Here is a 23,481-nt window from a genome sequence, read left to right on the forward strand (position 1 = left end):
TCTATGGTTTTTTTCTACAGGCTTTAAGATCGCACGCATTTTGGCAGTCATTACTTCTTTATGTATATGAAGCTATTGATCACACTCCTCACAATTCCAATACAATGGCCAGACATGTTGATCTTGAACTTCTTATTTCGTCTTTAGCGTATCTGTCTACGACAGGTTTCAATCGGAGGCTACCTGTCTAGCCCTGGTCTGAGCATGATCCTTCGTCTATTTGTACGTTCATCCTCTTCTAATCCAGCTCTGTGGGCAGCGTGTCTGGCTGCTATGCAGAAGACCCAGGTTCCATTCCCGGTACAGCCAGGGAAGTTTCCTTGGGCGGAGGATTGGTATAGGGTGCCCTCAGCCTTGTTAGGCCAATAGAGGAACTACTTGAGTGAGAAGTAGCGTGTTCGAGGTCAAGAAAGTCGACAACAGCTGGGAGAGTGGTGTGCTGGCCACATACACCTCCATACCGCATCCGATGACGCCGTTGGCAGCGAATGGCATTGCGGTCGGTCGGTCGGTCCCGATCGGCCCATCAGAGCCACAACGCGGAGCTTTGCTAGCCTCTATTAATGTCATCCATCATTTCAGTTCTCTTCCACTCATTCCTTTGGGTGCCCGAGGCATGATTCGAACCTGCGACCGTAGCAGTCGCTCGGTTCCGGACTGAAGCGACTAGAACCGCTCGGCCACCGCGGCCGGCGCAGATGGTTCCTACGCCAACGGCCTTGCCGCAGTGGTAACACTGGTTCCCGTCAGATCACCGAAGTTAAGCACTGTCGGGCTGGGCTAGCACTTGGATGGGGGACCATCCGGTCTGCCGAGCGCAGTTGGCAAGCGGGGTGCACTCAGCCCTTGTGAGGCTAACTGAGGAGCTACTTGACTGAGAAGTGGCGGCTCCTGTCTCGTAAACTGACATACGGTCGGGAGAGCGGTGTGGTGATCACATGCCCCTCCGTATCCGCATCCAATGACGCCTGTGGGCTGAGGATGACACGGCGGCCGGTCGGTACCGTTGGGCCTTCATAGCCTGTTCGGGCGGAGTTTAGTTTAGATGGTTGCTACACACTGTGTGTCTTCGTCAAGATTTTTTTCTCTTCCTGATCAGTTTCAGTGATATTCTTTCCTCCTCTGGTTTTTTTTTTCACTTCTTCTGCATTCTTAAGTCTGTCAGTCCGCTTCACCTTAAACATTGTTCTCCGTAACCGCATTTTAGAACTTTCTAAAAATCTTTCTTTTTCCTTTTTAACTGCCTATGGTTCACTGCTGTACAAGGCTACATTCCAGACATAACATTTAGAAAATCTTTTCCTCGGCTCCACTGGAATCCTTGTAGCTGTTGGCAACTGTTTCACTTTTTTAAATGCTCTCTTTCCAGTAGATATGTCTTCTGTACAGCTTCAGTTCCATGTCCTTAAACTTCCCAGGTACAAAAAGCATTTTACTTGTTTCATCTTTTTCCGTCTAAGAATACGTTGACTCGCGCTTTCCTTGTTTATTCTTATCACTTTCGTCTTTCCTATATTTATCTTCATTCCATTTTTCTTGCCCCTTCTTGCAATGCTCTTCAACATCTGCTGTAGCTCCTCTTCTGATTCCGCGAGTACTGCTTGATGATCCACCTATTTCATATCTTTATCCTTTCTCCTCCGGTTACAATGGCGCTTGCACCCTGTATATCATTACCTACCAATTGTTCTCCATATATGTTGAACAGCTTCGGTGACAGTGAGCATTCTTGCTTTACAACACTTCCAGTGCTCATCTCTTTCATCTCCTAATTCCCTGTTCTTGAACTAAACTTACCGAATTCTTTCTTGTCTTACTCGCTGTCTGGGATGCCTTTGTCTCCGAGTGACCACGTCAGCTGGTGACTCGCGCAGCTTCGCTGCTCTACGCAAGTCACCAGACGCGAGTGTTTCTGTCGTGAACGATAGGTGAGAGAAAACTTGTGCCGATTTCCGGTGTTACAGAGAAGGCGAGCGGCGCCAGCTGCTGGGCCTGGTACTGGCGCCAACCGCGTACTGGCGAGGGCAGCCGTTCCATTGCGCCGTGGCGCTGGCGCTCGCCGGCATCCGCCTGGAAGCCGACGCCCTGCTGCCCTTCCACTTCGTGGTCAGCCCGCACCGTAAGTCACACGAGCAAAAGTCTTCTCTCCGGTCTGTGTGCAACATTCTTGTTTACGCATCTTGTTCCCTGCAATTAGCACTGCATGGTCCCACCGCACTTTCTTATTCTTTTCATACGTAGCCTAAAAATGAAAAATTTTCTTTCTCTGCTTTTTTCATTCTTACCAGAGACACATCACGATAACTTTAACAGAGATGTAATATCGGAATAATGAAGACAACTTATTGATTTATTTCTGTTATAAAATAAACCTGTTGTCTTCTTACGCAATGCAGTTTATACGAGGGGGTTTCAATAAGTAATGCTGCTCATTTTTTTCTGAAAACCGGTTGGTTTTATTCAGGATTCCAGTACACCGTATTATTTCCCACTCTTTTCGCTACAAAACTCTGTTTTTCAACATAATCTCCGTACAACGCGACGGCCTTACGCCACCTTTCTGGGAAGGCCCGTATGCCTACATGCCACCATTCTACTGGTCGATGTCGGAATCAAACGTCTTGCTGCATCTTTAACCCCCCCCCCTCCCACCCCCCATGATCCACGTACTGCTCCCCGCGCAGTGCATCCTTCATTGGGCCAGATAGATGCAAAGAGGTACCCGTGGTCTAGGGGTAATCAAAACGTCTTCGGTCCCGGGTTCGATCCCCGCCACTGCCTAAATTTTGATAAATAATCAGCATTGGCGGCCGAAGACTTCCGGCATAAGAAGTCAGCCTTATTCTGCCAACGGCCTTGTCAAAGAGGGCGGAGGAGCGGATAGAGGTTCAGGGCACTCTCTTGTCCTAGAGGTGGGAAATTGCCCCTAAAGGCGGAAGAATCAGCAATTATCAACGACATGAGGATGCAGAAGGCAATGGAAATCACTGCATTAAAGACACGTAACGTGTATCCACAGGACATGTGGCCTGTAATTGAAGAAGTGTCATGATGATCTCTCCATTGGCAAAAGATTCCGGAATAGTCCCCCATTCGGATCTCCTGTAGGGGACTGCCAAGGGGGAGGTTACCATGAGAAAAAGATTGAATAATCAACGAAAGGATAACGTTCTACGAGTCGGGGCGTGGAATGTCAGAAGCTTGAACGTGATAGGGAAACTAGAAAATCTGAAAAGGGAAATGCAAAGGCTCAATCTAGATATAGTAGGGGTCAGTGAAGTGAAGTGGAAGGAAGACAAGGATTTCTGGTCAGATGAGTATCGGGTAATATCAACAGCAGCAGAAAATGGTATAACAAGTCTAGGATTCGTTATGAATAGGAAGGTAGGGCAGAGGGTGTGTTACTGTGAACAGTTCAGTGACCGGGTTGTTCTAATCAGAATCGACAGCAGACCAACACCGACAACGATAGTTCAGGTATACATGCCGACGTCGCAAGCTGAAGATGAACAGATAGAGAAAGTGAATGAGGATATTGAAAGGATAATGCAGTATGTAAAGGGGGACGAAAATCTAATAGTCATGGGCGACTGGAATGCAGTTGTAGGGGAAGGAGAAGAAGAAAAGGTTACAGGAGAATATGGGCTTGGGACAAGGAATGAAAGAGGAGAAAGACTAATTGAGCTCTGTAACAAGTTTCAGCTAGTAATAGCGAATACCCTGTTCAAGAATCACAAGAGGAGGAGGTATACTTGGAAAAGGCCGGGAGATACGGGAAGATTTCAATTAGATTACATCATGGTCAGACAGAGATTCCGAAATCAGATACTGGATTGTAAGGCGTACCCAGGTGCAGATATAGACTCAGATCACAATATAGTAGTGATGAAGAGTAGGCTGAAGTTCAAGACATCAGTCAGGAAGAATCAATACGCAAAGAGGTGGGATACGGAAGTACTAAGGAATGACGAGATACGTTTGAAGTTCTCTAACGCTATAGATACAGCAATAAGGAATAGCGCAGTAGGCAGTACAGTTGAAGAGGAATGGACATCTCTAAAAAGGGCCATCACAGAAGTTGGGAGGGAAAATATAGGTACAAAGAAGGTAGCTGCGAAGAAACCATGGGTAACAGAAGAAATACTTCAGTTGTGTGATGAAAGGAGGAAGTACAAACATGTTCCAGGAAAATCAGGAATACAGAAATACAAGTCGCTGAGGAATGAAATAAATAGGAAGTGCAGGGAAGCTAAGACGAAATGGCTGCAGAAAAAATGTGAAGACATCGAAAAAGAAATGATTGTCGGAAGGACAGACTCAGCATACAGGAAAGTCAAAACAACCTTTGGTGACATTGAAATCGGAATTTAAAAGAGCTTTGGAGGACTTACGGTCAAATAAGGCAGAAGGAATAGATAACATTCCATCAGAATTTCTAAAATCATTGGGGGAAGTGGCAACAAAACGACTATTCACGTTGATGTGTAGAATATATGAGTCTGGCGATAAACTATCTGACTTTCGGAAAAGCATCATCCACACAATTCCGAAGACGGCAAGAGCTGACACGTGCGAGAATTATCGCACAATCAGCTTAACAGCTCATGCATCGAAGCTGCTTACAAGAATAATATACAGAAGCATGGAAAAGAAAATTGAGAATGCGCTAGGTGACGATCAGTTTGGCTTTAGGAAAAGTAAAGGGACGAGAGAGGCAATTCTGACGTTACGGCTAATAATGGAAGCAAGGCTAAAGAAAAATCAAGACACTTTCATAGGATTTGTCGACCTGGAAAAAGCGTTCGACAATATAAAATGGTGCAAGCTGTTCGAGATTCTGAAAAAAGTAGGGGTAAGCTATAGGGAGAGACGGGTCATATACAATATGTACAACAACCAAGAGGGAATAATAAGAGTGGACGATCATGAACGAAGTGCTCGTATTAAGAAGGGTGTAAGACAAGGCTGTAGCCTTTCGCCGCTACTCTTCAATCTGTACATCGAGGAAGCAATGATGGAAATAAAAGAAAGGTTCAGGAGTGGAATTAAAATACAAGGTGAAAGGATATCAATGATACGATTCGCTGATGACATTGCTATCCTGAGTGAAAGTGAAGAAGAATATGCTGATATGCTGAACGGAATGAACAATCTAATGAGTACATAGTATGGTTTGAGAGTAAATGGAGAAAGACGAAGGTAATGAGAAGTAGTAGAAATGAGAACAGCGAGAAACTTAACATCAGGATTGATGGTCACGAAGTCAATGAAGTTAAGGAATTCTGCTACCTAGGCAGTAAAATAACCAATGACGGACGGAGCAAGGACATCAAAAGCAGACTCGCTATGGCAAAAAAGGCATTTCTGGCCAAGAGAAGTCTACTAATATCAAATACCGGCCTTAATTTGAGGAAGAAATTTCTGAGGATGTACGTCTGGAGTACAGCATTGTATGGTAGTGAAACATGGACTGTGGGAAAACCGGAACAGAAGAGAATCGAAGCATTTGAGATGTGGTGCTATAGACGAATGTTGAAAATTAGGTGGATTGATAAGGTAAGGAATGAGGAGGTTCTACGCAGAATCGGAGAGGAAAGGAATATGTGGAAAACACTGATAAGGAGAAGGGACAGGATGATAGGACATCTGCTAAGACATGGAATGACTTCCATGGTACTAGAGGGAGCTGTAGAGGGCAAAAACTGTAGAGGAAGACAGACATTGGAATACGTCAAGCAAATAATTGACGACGTAGGTTGCAAGTGCTACTCTGAGATGAAGAGGTTAGCACAGGAAAGGAATTCGTGGCGGGCCGCATCAAACCAGTCAGTAGACTGATGACCAAAAAAAAAAAGATGCAAGTCGGAAGGAACGAGATCCGGGCTGTAGGGTGGATGAGGAGAACAGTCCAACGAAGTTTTGTGATTTCCTCTCAGGTGCGCAGACTTGCATATGACACCTTGCGTTGCCATGGAGAAGGAGGAGTTCGTTTGCGTTTTTTTGTGGCGACGAACACGCTGAAGTCGTTTCTTCAATTTCTTGAGGGTAGCACAATACACTTCCGAGTCGATCGTTGCACCATGAGGGAAGACATCAAACAGACTAAACCTTCAGAGTTCCAGAAGAGCGTCGCCATGATTTTGCAGGCTGAGGGTGCGGCTTTCGACTTTTTTCTGAGAGGAGAGATGGTGTGGCGACGCTTCATGGACAACCGTTTTGTTTCCGGTTCGATGCTACGAATCCATGACTCTTCGCCTGTGACGACGTCGGACAAAACGTTGTCACGATCAGCCTCGTAACGCGCTAGCAACTTTGCACAGATAGTTTCGTTGCTCTTCATGGTCTTTTGTTAGGCAGCGAGCCACCCAGCTGACACATGACTTTGAGTACCCCAGCTGGTGGACGAGTGTTCCAGCACGGAGACGTTAAGTCGTGCAGTGAGGTGTTTGTAATCCGGTGATCATCTCGAATGACATAGAAACGAACAAAAAACACATGGCATAAGAATTGGTTGAGCGTTGCTGAGACAGTAATGTCCCTGTTGCCGTGTGTCGTGGCTTAAGGTACGCGTGTACGGGCAGAGTGCAAGACCTGCCCCCGGACATCCGTTGTATTGCAGCAAGGTACCAGTCTGGAAATATTTTTAGGAAGTGACGTTGCAATGAAATCCAATGCGTTATTTTCTTTAAATGAGTAAAGATTTGTCTACCATTTCAATGAAATAATAAAAGAGGAATGAAATTATGGAAACAGTATTAAATTAAAAATTTAACAACAGTTAATATATAGTACACAATAAAAATAAAAAGTAGTTGATCTGCTGCCTGTGTCTACGTAATATGGTCCTTCAAAACAGACAAATCAACACGAGAAACATAGTTCTACAACCTCAATTTTAATTTTAATAATGAACAGCCTCAGTTGCACCGTTTACCTAAAATTTACCTACGTTTCAGGCGGGATGACCCAGCTTTCTTCAGAATATCAGTATCTATTGTTTGTCCGTAGTGGACATCGCAGCCACGAGTGCTGCCGCATCGCGGTCGCGAAGTGGGGCCGAGCCAGTGCCAGATAAGTTTTACAGTTTGACGATAATTTATGGATTTGTAGTTTTAGCTTGACGACGTCCACTATGGACAAACAATAGATACTGTTATTCTGAAGAAGGTTGGGTTATCCCGACTGAAACCTAGGTAAATTCTAGGTAAACGGTGCAACTGAGGCTGTTCATTATTAAAATTAAAATTAATATTTATACAGCTGCTGACAGGGCCGCGAAATATTGAAGATATTTAACCTCAATTTTCATCCTTTAGCACTGACTATTCTTAATCTCCGAACAATCGTACGATTCCCTGTCCCCACATAATTTTAGTAGGGTTTCAAAAAATTAGAATCCGTTGCAAGAATGCTGCTGATTTTTTGTAGTATTTGGTGACTTATCACTTTTCGAGAAAAGTAACTAACGTTGGAGAGGCTACGTTTCCTCATATTTGCTTATTTAATTTAATATTTTTATTCCGTGTATCTTGAAACAGAGAGAGTCAAAATTTTTCAGTCTTTGTTCGAATTCTACGTTTATTACACGTAACAACACAAATAAAAATCCGAAAATCGGTTATTTCAGAAACCGCTTATTTTGAGCGCTTTTAACAGTAACTGGTAAAAAACCGATAGAACGGAAAACCGTTTGTTTCAGCGACAACCGCCATCCCTAATGAGAGCACCCACACGTTATGGCTACACACCACACCATCTGTCATTTGTGTTTCTACCCAATAGCACCCCACACCATAACGCCTTGAGTTGGTGCTGTATGTCTTGTGTGAATGCAGTCACTCTGATGCTGCTCCCCCTGTATGCAGTGAACCGAAATGTGGCCATTTTTAATCAGACAGAAGCTGGATTCATTCCAAAACACTACCTTATCCTATTTCTGTGCCCAGTGACGTTATTCTGTACACCAATGCCGTCTAGCATATATCTGCACATTCGTCAAAGGTAGGCAGAGAAATGGACGATGCGTACGCAACCCATGCCATAACGGCAATGGACTGTCAACCCTGATAGTGAACGATGTGTTACACTGTTCCACTGTTGCACCAGAGCCGAGGAGGAAGCAGATCTGCCCTGTAATAGCATTCGGATGGATGCATCAGATTATCTCATGCCAATAATGCGCCCTCTTTCAAATACACTGATGTGACGATACAGTTCGCTCGCACGTCTGTGAGGCATCCTGCACGTCTGCTCGTCACAGTAATCAATTACATTCGGTTTATAGCGACAACGAGAGCCGCTGGCTTATTTTACCGGTGGGCGGTGTTGCGCCGCGATATCGAGATTGACCTGAACCCGCGGGCCGACATGGTTCAAATGTTAATAATTTCTGCGGAACATACTAATGTACATGTACTGTGAATGTGAACGTCCTATCTCTAGTCGTTCGAGGTGTTCTTTTTTTCTGAACATGAGTGTTAGTATCGAAGGATGTTTCTCACCATTTTGCAAACACTTATTTCACATAGCTGAATTGTGTGCAACTACATATTAATATTGATTTTAATTTTTCACACATTGTTGTAGGCAGCGAATGCTACTTGTGGGTATGAGTCACGTTGCTAGTTCGTGAGGTCATCGCTAGGGTTTCCCTTGTACGGCTCGCTGGCTCCCTCCTTAGTTGCCTCTGTGCCTCGACTAGAAACTGCGATAACACAACAACAAGAGTCGTTTTACGTTCTCGGTTTCAACACGTTCAGTTGAGCTACAATTGTGCGCCACGATTACCGTCGAGAGGACGTGCACTACACCTCCAACAGCTTAAAGCATTCTAAGATGGCACTAGCAGTTTCATGACATTGCTTTTTATGTGAGGAGAAATCTACAGATCATCCCGTGTGTTTCATCAAGACCCATTCAACAGGATTTGGCACGTCGCCTACGGAAGTCTACTCGTCGTGGCAAGTGAATGTTATCCGTTCATCATGTATCTTGCTGGAGTGCCTTGCAACATCATTTGTGTTTGAAACCATAGAGGATTAAATTGCTACAAGCCCTTCATGATGGTGACTGGCAGCAACAGGTAGATATTTGTGATTTCGTTTTGGGCATGGAAACGGAATACAATAATTTTCTTTCACGTTTTCCGTTCATTGATGAGGCTACCTTCGATATAAGCAGAAGAGTGAATCGCCACAACATAAGAATATGGGGAACACAACCACGTTAGAGGCTCTCCAAAGCTTCACGTGCTTTACGCCGTTTGCTGGGAAAAGATTTACGGCGCGGAATTTTTTGTGTAAATAACGGTTAAGGAATAACGTACCTGGATAAGTAGGAGAACTGACTTTTTCCATAATTTTGAGAATATGGCGAAAATTTCATTTTTCAACACAACGGAGCAATACTGCAGCAGCTTCTAAGAGAAATTCTTACAGTGAGTTGCTTTAACCCTGGCAGTAGTAACGTTTTTTTCCATAACGCCCATTACCAGAAGGGAGGGGGTACTTTATGCCCACTCGAAAAAAAGAGAAAAGAAAAAAAAATCGTTAATTTATGTTGACGTATGATAACAACATACTTTTTAAAGCGATACTGATGGATAAATAGGGTACAGAACCCGAAAATATCTTTTAGCACACACTTAGGAATATCACCGCACTTTCAATAACGTAGACTACCGAAGGGGTGGAACATTATGCCCGCCGTAAAAAAAATTAAAAAATGCAAATTTCGTTAATTGGCTCTGAGCACTATGGGACTTAACTTCTGAGGTCATCAGTCCCCTAGAACTTAGAACTACTTAAACCTAACTAACCTAAGGACATCACACACATCCATGCCCGAGGCGGGATTCGAACCTGCGACCGTAGCGGTCGCGCGGTTCCAGACTGTAGTGCCTAAAACCGCTCGGCCACTTCGGCCGGCCAATTTCGTTAATTGTTGCTGACTTTTACTCATAACATACTTTTTATAGGGATATTGATAAGTAAGGAAGGTCCTGAACCCGAAATTATTGAATACGACATCAATAGTGACAGTGACATCTACTACTGAGATTTAAATTTTTGGGTTACGTTTAAATGAAAAATGTAAAACATTTATGGAATCTGATAAAAGAATTCTTTAAAAACAATAAATATTTATTTCAAAATTTTAAAATATAAAGTAGCTGACTAGATTATAATATTTTCGAAAGGTGGGCATAAAAAACCCCCGCCCCCCATCCCTTGGTGCTGCGACGGTTAACAATGGATTGGCCGAGAAGGCAGTACGGAAATTGCATCACACCATTTGTCTACAAGATTGTCTGATCTCGTGAGATGCTATTTTCTTGTGGGGCTTTGTACTAGAATGTGACTGCTCGCCTCACCTTCCACCAATTTTGAGTAAACTGCGGCGCCGCCCAGCTAATGCAGTGAATGCAGTAACGAAACTTCCTGGCAGATTAAAACTGTGTGCCCGGCCGAGACTCGAACTCGGGACCTTTGCCTTTCGCGGGCAAGTGCTCTACCATCTGAGCTACCGATGTACGACTCACGCCCGGTACTCACAGCTTTACTTCTGCCAGTATCTCGTCTCCTACCTTCCAAACTTTACAGAAGCTCTCCTGCGAACCTTGCAGAACTGGCACTGCTGAAAGAAAGGATAATGCGGAGACATAGCTTAGCCACAGCCTTGGGGATGTATCCAGAATGAGATTTTCACTCTGCAGCGGAGTGTGCGCTGATATGAAACTTCCTGGCAGATTAAAACTGTGTGCCCGACCGAGACTCGAACTCGGGACCTTTGCCTTTCGCGGGCAAGTGCTCTACCAGTAAAGCTGTGAGTACCGGGCGTGAGTCGTGCTTCGGTAGCTCAGATGGTAGAGCACTTGCCCGCGAAAGGCAAAGGTCCCGAATTTGAGTCTCGGTCGGGCACACAGTTTTATTCTGCCAGGAAGTTTCATATCAGCGCACACTCCGCTGCAGAGTGAAAATCTCATTCTGAATGCAGTAACGCCGGGCATGCTCGCAAAAGTACGTTTGTGTCGTGCGTCCGGTGGAGGGCACAGTGAAGATTTGTGAAACGTAAGTAAAATCGAACACCCTAAACGTACGATGGGTATTAAATAAGTAATGTAACACAATTTTTCGGCTAATTTCGGTTGAAAAAAATGCGGAATTTGTTGTGGAAAATCGTGAAATATTCTCACTACAGCCACCATAGGTTCATGAAGTTCTGGTAGGTTCCGTCGCTATATGGAGCCTATAAAATGGAATCTGTAACGGAAGTGCATTCCAAGAAGAGGTCTGTCTTTGAGTTTCTTTTGGAGGAAAATCAGAGCACCGCAGGCATTCATAGGCACTTGCAGAATGTCTACAGAGACCCGGCAGTGGACAAAAGCACGGTGAATGGCTGGGCGAGGCGTCTGTCGTCATCGCAACAACGCCGCTCAAAACTGTCCTATCTCCTGCGCCAGCCGGCCACATTCAGCTGTGACTCCTGCAATGTTGGAATGTGCGGACACCCTCATTGGAGGTGACGGACGTATCACAATCAAACACCTCGATGCTCAGCTGGGTGTCTCTGTTAGTAACGCTGACACACTCGTCACGTATTTGGGGTCTCAAAGGTGTTCATCCTCATCCACCCTACAGCGCAGACCTCGTACCTTCCGACATACATCTGTTTGGTCCAATGGAGGATGCACATGCGAGAAGAGGTACATGGATGATGAGAAGGTTACTGATGCAGCAAGACGTTGGCTGCCTCCCAGTAAGGTGGCGTAAGGCCATCGCCTTGAAGAGAGCTTATGTTGAAAGAAACGTTCTGCAGCCAGAAGAGTAGGGAATAATATGGTGTATTGGAATCCTGAACAAAACCAAAAGTATTGCATTACTTACTGAACGGCCCTCGTAATTCTCCATGACTTTGGTAGAAGCGTGTAAGTCCAGTGTCCACAGCTTATAGCCGGCCGAAGTGGCCATGCGGTTCTGGGCGCTGCAGTCTGGAACCGCGAGACCGCTGCGCTCGCGGGTTCGAATCCTGCCTCGGGCATGGTTGTGTGTGATGTCATTGGGTTAGTTAGGTTTAACTAGTTCTAAGTTCTAGGGGACTAATCACCTCAGAAGTAGAGTCCCATAGTGCTCAGAGCCATTTGAACCATTTGAGCCACAGCTTATAGGAACACACTGTGGTGTCCCATGACATTTCCTTGAGAAAGGCCATGGCACATCGTTAGGCTCTTCAAACTATGGAAGATAGCCGCGTGAACGAAATACAAAAATTGTGTATAGCTCAGATAGACTTTACAGAAACAATACACCAACGAGAAGCTTCTCTTTGTATAGAGTCAAGTGAGATAAGGCTCTACCTGTGAGTGTAGCATGAGCGGTGAGCGGGTGTCTCCACTTGCTGATGGAGCGCGCTGTTCTCTGTTCGCGTCACTTGAAGGTGCTTTGGAGGGGCCGCCATAGAATACGCAAGCATTTTTTTTATAGAGCTGGAGCCTCTCCACGCCCACACCGACATGATGGCCAACTCAAAAGGTGTACTGCCTGTGGTGTCACCGCCAGACACCACACTTGCTAGGTGGTAGCCTTTAAATCGGCCGCGGTCCGGTAGTATACGTCGGACCCGCGTGTCGCTACTATCAGTGATTGCAGACCGAGCGCCGCCACACGGCAGGTCTAGAGAGACGTCCTAGCACTCGCCCCAGTTGCACAGCCGACTTTGCTAGCGATGGTTCACTGACAAATTACGCTCTCATTTGCCGAGACGATAGTTAGCATAGCCTTCAGCTACGTCATTTGCTACGACCTAGCAAGGCGCCATTATCATTTGCTATTTATCTTGTGATGCATGTACCGTCAGACCGATGTTCACCAATTATGGATTAAAGTTAAGTATTTCAGAAGCTACGTACCTTCTTTTGCTAGTATAATTACTTTACCTGTTCCAGACCTCACGCCAGCCTGCGTGAGCTTAAACGCGTGCCTTTCGGCTTCCTCTCCTAGTGGCTTGGCTGTCTTACCAAGTCACAACACTGGCATCTCTGCAGAAGGGTTTGTGTTCACGAGAGTGAGGTGTCGCAGGATGTGGCTACTGCGATGTTTGCGGACGTCGGGTTAAGGTTAACAATTTATACGCGCTCATCTGGAGATAGATTGGATCGAAGTCGAACGAAGGGTAGCGGTTTGAAGGGCAAAGGAAAAAAGGTGCCAAGGCAAGAGCCAAGGGAAAAAAACCTTTGCGATAGTCAGGTCGGGTGGTAAGAGCAGTAGCGGATGTCTTGCTGCCTGCGACAGGCCGTGCAAGGTTAGGCTTTGTTGGTAGTGGGTACCAGGCATGTCGGTACCTTTGACGTTGTGCGGTGCTGTTGCTCGGCGCCTGCCGCTGGGTGCCGGTGTTGAACTTTCGATCAGCGTCAGCAACCTGCAACAGTTAGGTTTATCATCGTTTTTGTGTCCGATAGGTCATATATCAGATGCACAGTGCAGGGTGATGTTGGCGATTTGTTTGTGCGTCAGTGGGCGAGCTCGTCGATTTCCCTGCTGTAGCCTGTTGGTCGGCTCTAATAGCAGCTGGTAATTTCCAGTCAGCGTTGCTGATATACAGGGGCTTGCCGACGTTTGTCGTTCGTCGGTGTATGTTAGCTTACCATAGGTGGTTATGCCCTAGCTAGTAGTGTCTTTGGCCGCTTATGCTAGCAGACCACTCCAATAATGTCAATACGAGCAGTAAAGACACCAAAGAGACTGGTTGATTCTGGGTGAAGGTATGGATGAAGAGTTATTGTCATATGATTGTGAATTGTAATTGTGGAAGTTTATGGAGGAAAATACAGTGCTTAAAGCAAAGTCACTGCCGGAAATAATTTACATAGCTAAGTTTTTGAATGAAAATACAGTGCTTAAAGCAAAGTCACTGCCGGAAATAATTTACATAGCTAAGTTTTTGAAAGATATATGACCTATCAGACACAAAAACGATGATAAACCTAACTGTTGCAGGTTGCTGAGCTTAAAGCCAAGTCACTGTCTGAAATAATTTACATAGCTAATGGTAGGAGAAACCCCGCTCTCTTCCAGTGAAGCGCTGGCACTTCAGAAAAAAGTTACAGAGCACGGCAAGAAGTCAAGCTGGAACTGACTATCAAGGCCAGCTCATAACTATCATTACAGGCGACGGTCAATCCAATGTTAACATATCGTACATTGAATATTGTACATTCAACCAGACAAGGAGAAGGCAGCAGTACACCTTGTGTTAAGCATGATGAAGGACGGCAGCACCGTGGAACATGATAAACGTCGCAATACTTATATCCTTCTGCGTGATATGTTCATGTTAACCACAAATGCAAAGAAAACATTCATGAATGAAGTATTTAGAATAGGCTTGTATCTATTTGTGCAAATAAAGTTGTTAGTGTTCCTTATAAGAAAGTAACACAGTCTCGTATTTCCAATTTCTGAATTTCTACAGTTTTGTGCGAAGAGGAGCGAATTGTAAAAAGTATCCCAAGGCTGTATGCGTATGCATGTAAATGATATACAGTAGTAAAATTGGAATGTTTCTTTTGAAAATAGAAATTTCATAGTCCCATGTGTAAGTTAAAATTGACACCAAGTTTGTATCTTGATTGAAGTAGAAGATTGTATGTTGAAATTTCTTGACTTTTTGAAACTCCTTGTACTGTCTTCTACTGAGAACAACGCTCGCTGCAGGAATGCGACAGCGAGTCCGAAGTGCGCTAGGCAGAACATTTTCATGAATGCTGTTACGTCAACACAACTGTCACTGGCTTAAGAGATTCAGGCGATATAAATATACTAAATCGTCGCACCTCTCGAATAATATCGGTGTCTTTCATCAGTTGTGTTTGAATAGCATCAATAGCTGCTGTACAATAATTTAATAATCTTCGTACAGTGTGTCAGCCGGCCGGAGTGGCCGTGCGGTTCTAGGCGCTACAGTCTGGAGCCGCGTGCCCGCTACGGTCACAGGTTCGAATCCTGCCTCGGGCATGGATGTGTGTGATGTCCTTAGGTTAGTTAGGTTTAAGTAGTTCTTAAGTTATAGGGGACTGATGACCACAGCAGTTAAGTCCCATAGTGCTCAGAGCCATTTGAACCATTTGAACAGTGTACCAACTATTTACACTCGTTCCTTCATACCGATACGTATTTCGTTTTATTCAGTTGTATGCCACACTCGCCAGTTTCTTGCTTGCAATATGGATGTCATTTCTGCGTGCAGATTTAATTAGACTCTTCCTACTTTTCTCACTAATGCTGGAAGTAATAAGTAATAGAAACTGGGAGAGCATAAATGCTAAATAGTTAAACACAACAAGGCTGACAGTGAAGTCTAGTGATAAGAGAATATTTTTCGGATGATAAACAGCATAGGTAATGGGTAGCTATCAACAGGCACGGATACCGGGTTGTGTTCTGGGAGGGGTGAAGTCACGGTTTCTCACTTTCTACTCATAAACCTCCAGCCCTAGAAACGTAATTGGCCGTCATTCTCACTTTTAACGTACCATAAATGTAAAATGGCCATCTTTCAGTACTTCACTTATCACTACGATTGTGAACGCAGGATAGTAAATTATAACTATGAGAGAGTGTAAATGAGAGAAATGCTGTATCCTTCGGTCGTTTCCCACTAGATTCAAGACGATGAGTCGTTCTGTTATATTTTTCCTTGTGGTGGGGTTTTTATGTTCTGAGTTGCCTTACCTGTGGTTTCCCGGTTCTATCCGTGTACTTACGAACCGTGACCAATTTGACACAGACACCAAGTTTCCTGGCTGCATTGTCTTCTGCAGCTGGTCAGTCCGCAAGCGCTTCCACGTCACCTAGCGCTCAAGCGAGCAACTAAAAAGTGTCCCCTGTACTGAACATAGTTTGTAATTTCTAGAATTCTTAGACTTTTTAGACTATTTGTATAAGATAAATACCATCTTTTGCAACTGTAATAAAAGTCTTATTAACGCCAAAAGCGTTTCGGTTTATGCTAAAAGATCTTCAGTTGTCACTGTAACAATATGATCTTTGTTTTTCTCTTACAGAATTTCTTTCTAAGATCATGAACAGTTCGCATACTGCAACTTACTACTATAAACAGTGTTGCTTCTTATTGTTACTCACAGTTATTTTGTTGTTTACGTCATTCTTCCTGTTTTTCCACGTATATGTGTTACATTTTAACGCACAGCACTTTCACTAACACTAAACGTATTCACATTTTTGTCTGTTGTGAACAAACACTGTCATCTGGCCATTTCGTGTGTTTTGTTATGCCACTGCGGGATGCATTCATCTTTTGTTTCTTTTGGTGGTGGTGGTGGAAAGAGAGAGAGAGAGAGAGAGAGAGAGTTTTTGTAAAGGGAGCTAACTTGTTTTAACTACTGTATGTGCAAATTATTGCTTTACAATGGTACACTGGAGGTTGATCTAGGGAGAGGATATTGCCAAGTTGCGATATTATTTTCTGGTGTCTAGGGGTCAAGGAGGAGAGGGGTTCTTTCTCTGCAGTATGTTTGTTTAGTTTGAAAAACGTCTGGTTACTGCTGTTTGTCTGGTCGTTTATTATACGTTTCCTATCTGTTATTGACTTTTTAATACGGAAATTCTCTTGCAGATTTAGGAGATATTTCTTATAATGAATCTGACTGTTTTCATGTCCTTTTCTATGCAACAAGAGATAGACTCAACTTACATTTACCAAGAAAAAATAAACATACAACTCAAAGCAACATTTTCTACCAAGGAATAAAACTGTACAATAAATTACCAAAAGAGATTTAAAAAATTGCAAAAATACACTTATTTAAAAAGGCAGCTGATAAGTACCTGTTATGCAATATATTTTATACATTGAAGGATTACTTAGATAAAACAGAGTAAGGGTTTGATAAAAAAAATGATATACAAGTAGTAATAATAATAATGATTATAAAACAACCAACATTCCACATAACACCTTCACTTTATGTGGTTTCCTTCTTTTTTCCTTCCTAAAAATACTTACCCCCAAGCTATACATAGCACAATACTCTTTTTCTTTCTGAGGTCAACATCTCACCCATTATGGAGGGATGCTGACTCAGTTTTTCAGGATAGCAAATGGGAAGTTGCGGTACAGAAAATGCCCAGATATCACCAGAGATCACCAGAGTGTGTGTGTGTGTGTGTGTGTGTGTGTGTGTGTGTGTGTGTGTGTGAGTGAGTAGTGAGTGAAGTGTTATGAAACAATGTGTGTATAGTGTGTGCAATGACTGATAGTGAGATATGAGTGAACAGTGTGGCATTAAATTATTTAATAAGTTATTTGTAAAAAAGTATTGTATACCAGGAGTAAATATAATGATTGTCTCCAACTAGAAGTCTGTAAATATATGCGTATACCAACTACATTATTTTAAATCGATCTAAACCTGTAAATACGTTGACATGTCCTATATCTTTGTAAAAAGAGATCTACGCATGAATAAAGCTACTACTACTACTACTACTACTATTGTAGTAGGGTCGTGGTCTTCTTGCTGGAGGTGTTCTGCAAATGTTGAACGGCTGGTGTCATATTTCCATGCTCTTTTATATTCTTTATATCTTATTTCAAAGGTTCTGCTTGTCTGCCGTAAGTATAGAGCATGACAGGGTACTACACTGGAGTTGATAAATGGCAGATTTTTTTCGCTTGTCAGTGTCATCTTGCTTTTTCATTTATTTCTGTATAGAGTTATTACTTTGGTATGTCATTTTTATTCCTTGTTTCTTGAGAATGTTCCCAATTTTTGTGTCAATTTGTTTCTGTATGTGAGTGTGTCCCAGCTTCTCTGTGAGTTTCTGTGTTGTGGCTTGCTGTGTAGTGCTGATGATGTTGGTGTGCATCCCGCAGTAGCATAACAAAACACACTAAATGGCGAGATGACAGTGGTTCTTCGAAACACACAAAAACCGTGAATATGTTTAGTGTTAGTGAAAGTGCTGTGCGTTAAAATCTAACGCTTATACGTGGAAGAACAGAAACGAAAAGAACTGTGAGTAATGGTTAGAATTAATTCTTTATATTACAGTAAGCTACAGCATGAGAACTGTTCACGATCACAGCAAAGAAAATTGTAAACGAAAAACAAAAACACTGAAGATGCTTTAAAATAATGCGAAACGCATTTGGTCTTAATAATACTGCCATTGTAGTTGCAAAAGACAGTATTTAATTTGTGTAAGTTGTATATCTGCACCTGCGGAAAAAGGAGGCTGATAAAGAAAGAAGACATGTACTGGGTGATCAAAAAGTCAGTATAAAACTGAAAACTTAATAAACCACGGAATAATGTAGATAGGGAGGTAAAATTTGACACACATGCTTGGAATGACATGGAGTTTTATTAGAACAAAAAAAAAAGTTTACAAAATGTTCGACAGTTGGCGCTGGACAGCAAATCGTCATTGTACGCATAACAATCGTGTATAAAAGGAGCTGTAATGAGAGAGAGAATCAGATGCGCCAGCAGTGGCAGCATGTTGACGTTACCAGAAAAAGCGCTCTTAGTGAAGCTGTATTATCAGAATGGGGAATGTGTTAGTTCAGATTTACGATCCTATCGCCATAGGAAGGGGATTCGAACGGGTAAAGGTCCGTTAGCAAATGCAGCTGTGGCGGGAATGATTTCGAAGTTCGAAGCCACGGGTTGTTTAGACGATAGACCCAGTAGTGGCCGACCGAGCACAAGGCGTAATGCTGCTGAGTTCAGGAAGAAATGGAGACTGTAGCGTGTTCGTCTATGCACGGGGAAGTCAGCGCTCGTGCAGTCGCACGTCGCACCGGCATTCCATACACTACTGTTTAGTTGGCACTTAGGCGTACCCTCCGATCCTATCCGTACAAAATCCATCGGTATCATGAGCTGTTACCTGGCGATTTAGTGAAGCGGAGGGTATTTGCAGTGTGGGCGTTTCAAAAGATGGCGGAAGATGGCTACTGGTTGAGTAACGTGTTGTGGACCGACGAAGCTCATTTCACGCTCCGAGTGTCTGTCGACGCCCACAACTACAGAATTTGGGCTACCGAAAATCCTAGAACTGTAAAAATCCTATAACTGTCGTGGAAACTCCATTTCACGACGAGAAAGTCACGATATGGGTTGGATTTACCACATCTACCGTTATCGGGCCTTTTTTCTTCGAGGAAATGCCTGATTCTGTTTTGTAACTGCTGCCGTGACGGGTAAGAGGTACGTCGATATGTTACAGAATCGCATCATCCCCAGCCTGGCTGATAAACACCTGCTGGAACGTACGATGTTTATGCACGATGGTGCTCCACCCCGTATTGCTAGACGCGTGAAAGATCTCTTGCGCGCGTCGTTTGGTGATGATCATGTGCTCACGCGCACTTTCGTCATGCTTGGCCTCCCAGGTTCCCAGACCTCAGTCCGTGCGATTATTGGCTTTAGGGTTACCAGAAGTCGCAAGTGTATCGTGATCGACCGACATCTCTAAGGATGCTGAAAGACAACATCCAACGACAATGTCTCACCATAACTCCGGACATGTTTTACAGTGCTGTTCACAACATTATTCATTGACTACAGCTACTGTTGAGGAATGATGGTGGACATATTGAGCATTTCCTGTAAAGAACCTCATCTTTGCTTTGTCTTACTTTGTTGTCTTAATTATTGCTGCTGATCCACCACTTGCAAACAAAATTACAATAGGAGAACAGGAAATCAAAATTGTTGATAAATTTAAATATTTAGGCGAAATAATAACATACAATCTAAATGAGAAGCCATCATGGCAAAATAGAATAAAAAAACTGAACTATGCAAATTACATTACCAAAAGTACATACAACAAAAAAAAGCCTATCTATAGATGCAAAATTAAAACACTATAAAACAGTTACACAACCAGGAATAACGTATGCAGCTGAAACTATCTTCAAAACAACTAATACAGCAGAAGTTGACAGAATACTAAAAATAGAAAGAAGAATAATTAGGACATGTATAAATAAACAGTATAAAATAAATGGACATTGGAGAATAGCATCAAATGAAACAGTATATAAGAAAATAGAACCAGTCATGAGCACAATCAGGAAGAAACGCATCTCAAAAAATTGTGGAATAGCAAGAGCGACATTAAATGGATCACAGAAATTAAGGAAGATATAAAAGAACTTCAAATTACGGTAGATGACCTAAAAAACAAGACAGAGAAAACCAGAGTACTGCAAGAACCGCAAACCAGACTACAAATGAAAATCAATAAAAGGAGTACAGGAAGAGTTGTCTCAGATGAAGAAAGAAAATATCTGAAAGAATGAAGAAATATTGGGCAGGCAGTAGAGCAAAACACCTTTCATATAATAATAGCCTCTAATAATTATATTACCTAAATATATTGAGTTATTGTCGAACCAAATTGTATCCATGTGTAACAACTTGTTTAGAACTTTGTATTTTTGACTACAGTGGTCCAATGAAGGCCATAAAATAAATAATAATAATATTGCTACTCTGATGAGATGAAGCGCCATCTTTCGGACATTTTTTGAACTTTTGTATGTTTTTGGTTCTAATAAAACCCCATGTCATTCCAAGCATGTGTGTCAATTTGTACCTCTCTGTCTACATTATTACGTGATTTATTCAGTTTTCAGATTTATACTGACATTTTGACCACCCGATATTTCTAGATTGTTTTCACGCTACTGCATTTTCTGAAAATTATCTACGGCATTTGGAAACTAAAGTACTTTAAGTAAAATTTTCTTGGGGAAGGGGAGGGGACAAGCTCATGACCACCTCCCTCCACCTCCCCATTGCATACGTGCTGGGACACGAAGTGGAATAGAGCGAGGGTTAGGACTGTTTTTTTCCGATAGCCGCGTCAGCTTTGAGGCATCGATCCCTGCCGCCTGTTGTAGACGAGCTGGAGCATGAGATGTGCGGCGGTGTGTTGCAGGCGGCCCCGTGGCGCTGCCGCGGACGGTGGAGGGCGTGGTGCGCGTGGCGAGCGGCGGCGGCTGGGGCGCCGGCGTCCACCTGGGCGGCGGGCTGGTGCTCACCTGCTCACACGTCGTCAGCAAGGTACTGCCTGCGCTACTCACTCTCACTCATCCGCTAAGTTAAGCGAGAGCTGGTGTGTCCCCTTTCTACTCGATAAAACTCTTGTCGTCTTCAGTCCAATGCCTGGTTCGAAACAGCTCCCTACGCTAGTCTATCCTGAGCAAGCCTCTCCACCACCGCATAACTACTGCAGCCTACATCCACTGGCCTCCTCCTCCACTCGAACACATCACCCTCTTCTACCAAACTGACCATTCCTTGATACTTCATGATATGTCCTACCAACCGATTCCTGTTTATAGTCCAGTTGTACCACTTCGTGATAGTCCACAGCAGCGTTTATAACCACTGAGACAGGGCTGCGCAGTAGACAGCAATGTAGGTAGCCAATCAGTGCTCACTCTGTAAAATTCCGTCATGTTTGAGTGTTCCTTTATGCTCTAGATTATCTAATATTTGTGATATTCGGGGTGTTCTGAGAGTTTTCTAATAATGGTTGACACACCTAGAAGGCACAAAGTGCTTCACAAACAGGAAAGGCACCCGTGCTTGTTCTTCATACGTGAGGCAGATTCGGGAGAGCCAGTCTGCGACGTTGCCAAGGTGCAGTAACGTGATGTAGTTTCTGTCTATGCACTTTTAGCCGATTTCACAACGCAGCATTGCTTGTGAGCTGTTTGGCCATAGGCCATTAACACTGTCGCCAATTACAGTTATTCGACCTATCCATCCGGCCTTCTGTAGCACCGCTTTCCAGAAGCCCCATTCTTTTGTTGTGTGGAGTGTCTGTCATCTATGTTTCACTTCCGTACACGGCTACACTCCAGAAAAATTCATTTAGAAAAGATTTCCTAATTTAAATTCACCCCTAACAAATTCCTCTTTCTCAGAAAAGCGTTTCTTGTTATTCCCAGTTTATATCCTCAAAAATGGTTCAAATGGCTCTGAGCACTATGGGACTTAACATCTGTGGTCATCAGTCCCCTAGAACTTAGAATTAATTAAACCTAACTAACCTAAGGACATCACACACATCCATGCCCGAGGCAGGATTCGAACCTGCGACCGTAGCGGTCAAGCGGTTCCAGACTGAAGCGCCTTGAACCGCACGGCCACACCGGCCGGCGTTTATATCCTCTGTACGTCGGCTATCGTCATAATTTTACTGTACAAGTAACAAACCTTTAATGTCCCATTTCCTAATCTAATTCTAATACGCTCTATCGTGTACTGCTTCATACGCAATGGTGAGGAGAGGTGGCCTATAGAGTATTGCAGCAGGCGTCGTCATAGGGAAGCAGGACAGGAGCAGAAATGATTAGCGAACATGTAAATGCAGTACACACAAGTTTTACTTAACTTGTGACTTTCTGCAATCATCGCGAAGAAACCTTACAAAAGAATAAACAGGAATAAAGTTCAGCTATCACAAGAAGCAAAGGAGTATTATACAGTATAGGGCTCCCACTATTAATGCAGTATCGAACTGTCGAAGGCTAAGACTGAAGACTGCAACTGAGACTGGGCCGTGCAGCTACCATCAGACATACTGTACCCTAGCAGCAGGGGGCACTCGTAGTCGGAGCCGCTGAAGGTGTGGCTCAGCGGGCACCCGTCATTGGATCTGCCTGGTCCCCGTACACCACTATCGGCATCTGTCGGAAACGTGCGTTTCTGTTACCAAATGTGAGACGCAAGGGGAGGTGCTGTCAATCTGTCGTACCACACATTCCATTACCCTTCTCTTACTTTTGTTGATATTCATCTTATAACCTGTTTCCAACACATTATTCATTCCATTCAACTGATCTTCCAAGTCCTTTAGCGTCTTTAACAGAACTGTATAATGTTATTGGGAAACCTCGAAGATTTATTTCTTCTTCCTGCACATTAATTCTCTTTCCAAATTCTTCCTTGGTTTTCTGCACTGCTTGCTCAGATTAAATAACATCGGGTAGAGTAGCAACAACTATATATCGCTCCATTCTCAGCAGTTCTTACCCTCTAATGTTCCTCAACCCTTATAAATGCAGTGTATTTTCTCTTTTGCTGTCTTCAGCATTTCATACACGGTATCCCAGGCAACATTTGCAAAACCTTTCTCTGATCTGCGAATGCTATAATCATTTTGTTTCCCTATCTTCAACCTACGCTACCTGTTAAAAAGTATTTGAACACCTGTTAGTGGGCCTTAATAAGTAATGGGTCCACCCTTCGCCTTTGTGACAGTTTTAAATCAGCTGGGGCCGCTTTAACGAGGTGTCTGCTGCGATTTATGTTGGTATGACTACCAACTAGCTTTCCACCAGGATGAATGGCCACCGCCAAACTGTGCCGACAGAAAAGTAGACCACCCTAGTGCACAACATGCAGCTGAACATAACACACTTGATTTCAGTGGGTGC

General features: G+C 43.5%; 1 protein-coding gene and 1 pseudogene across 1 annotated transcript in view; both read left to right on the forward strand.

Moving 5' to 3' along the window:
- LOC124788470 (peroxisomal leader peptide-processing protease-like) overlaps positions 1 to 21,139 on the forward strand; it is a 1,192,842-nt gene extending 1,171,703 nt beyond the window's left edge. The window contains exons 7-8 of the mRNA XM_047255741.1: positions 1,965 to 2,119; positions 20,973 to 21,139. Of these exons, the coding sequence (XP_047111697.1) occupies positions 1,965 to 2,119; positions 20,973 to 21,139 (322 nt within the window). The remainder of the gene's footprint in view (positions 1 to 1,964; positions 2,120 to 20,972) is intronic.
- Positions 710 to 827, forward strand: LOC124790728 (annotated as a pseudogene).
- Positions 21,140 to 23,481: the final 2,342 nt, after the last annotated feature.

The sequence above is a fragment of the Schistocerca piceifrons genome, chromosome 3 (genome assembly GCF_021461385.2).
Source record: "Schistocerca piceifrons isolate TAMUIC-IGC-003096 chromosome 3, iqSchPice1.1, whole genome shotgun sequence".
Classification (NCBI taxonomy): domain Eukaryota; kingdom Metazoa; phylum Arthropoda; class Insecta; order Orthoptera; family Acrididae; genus Schistocerca; species Schistocerca piceifrons.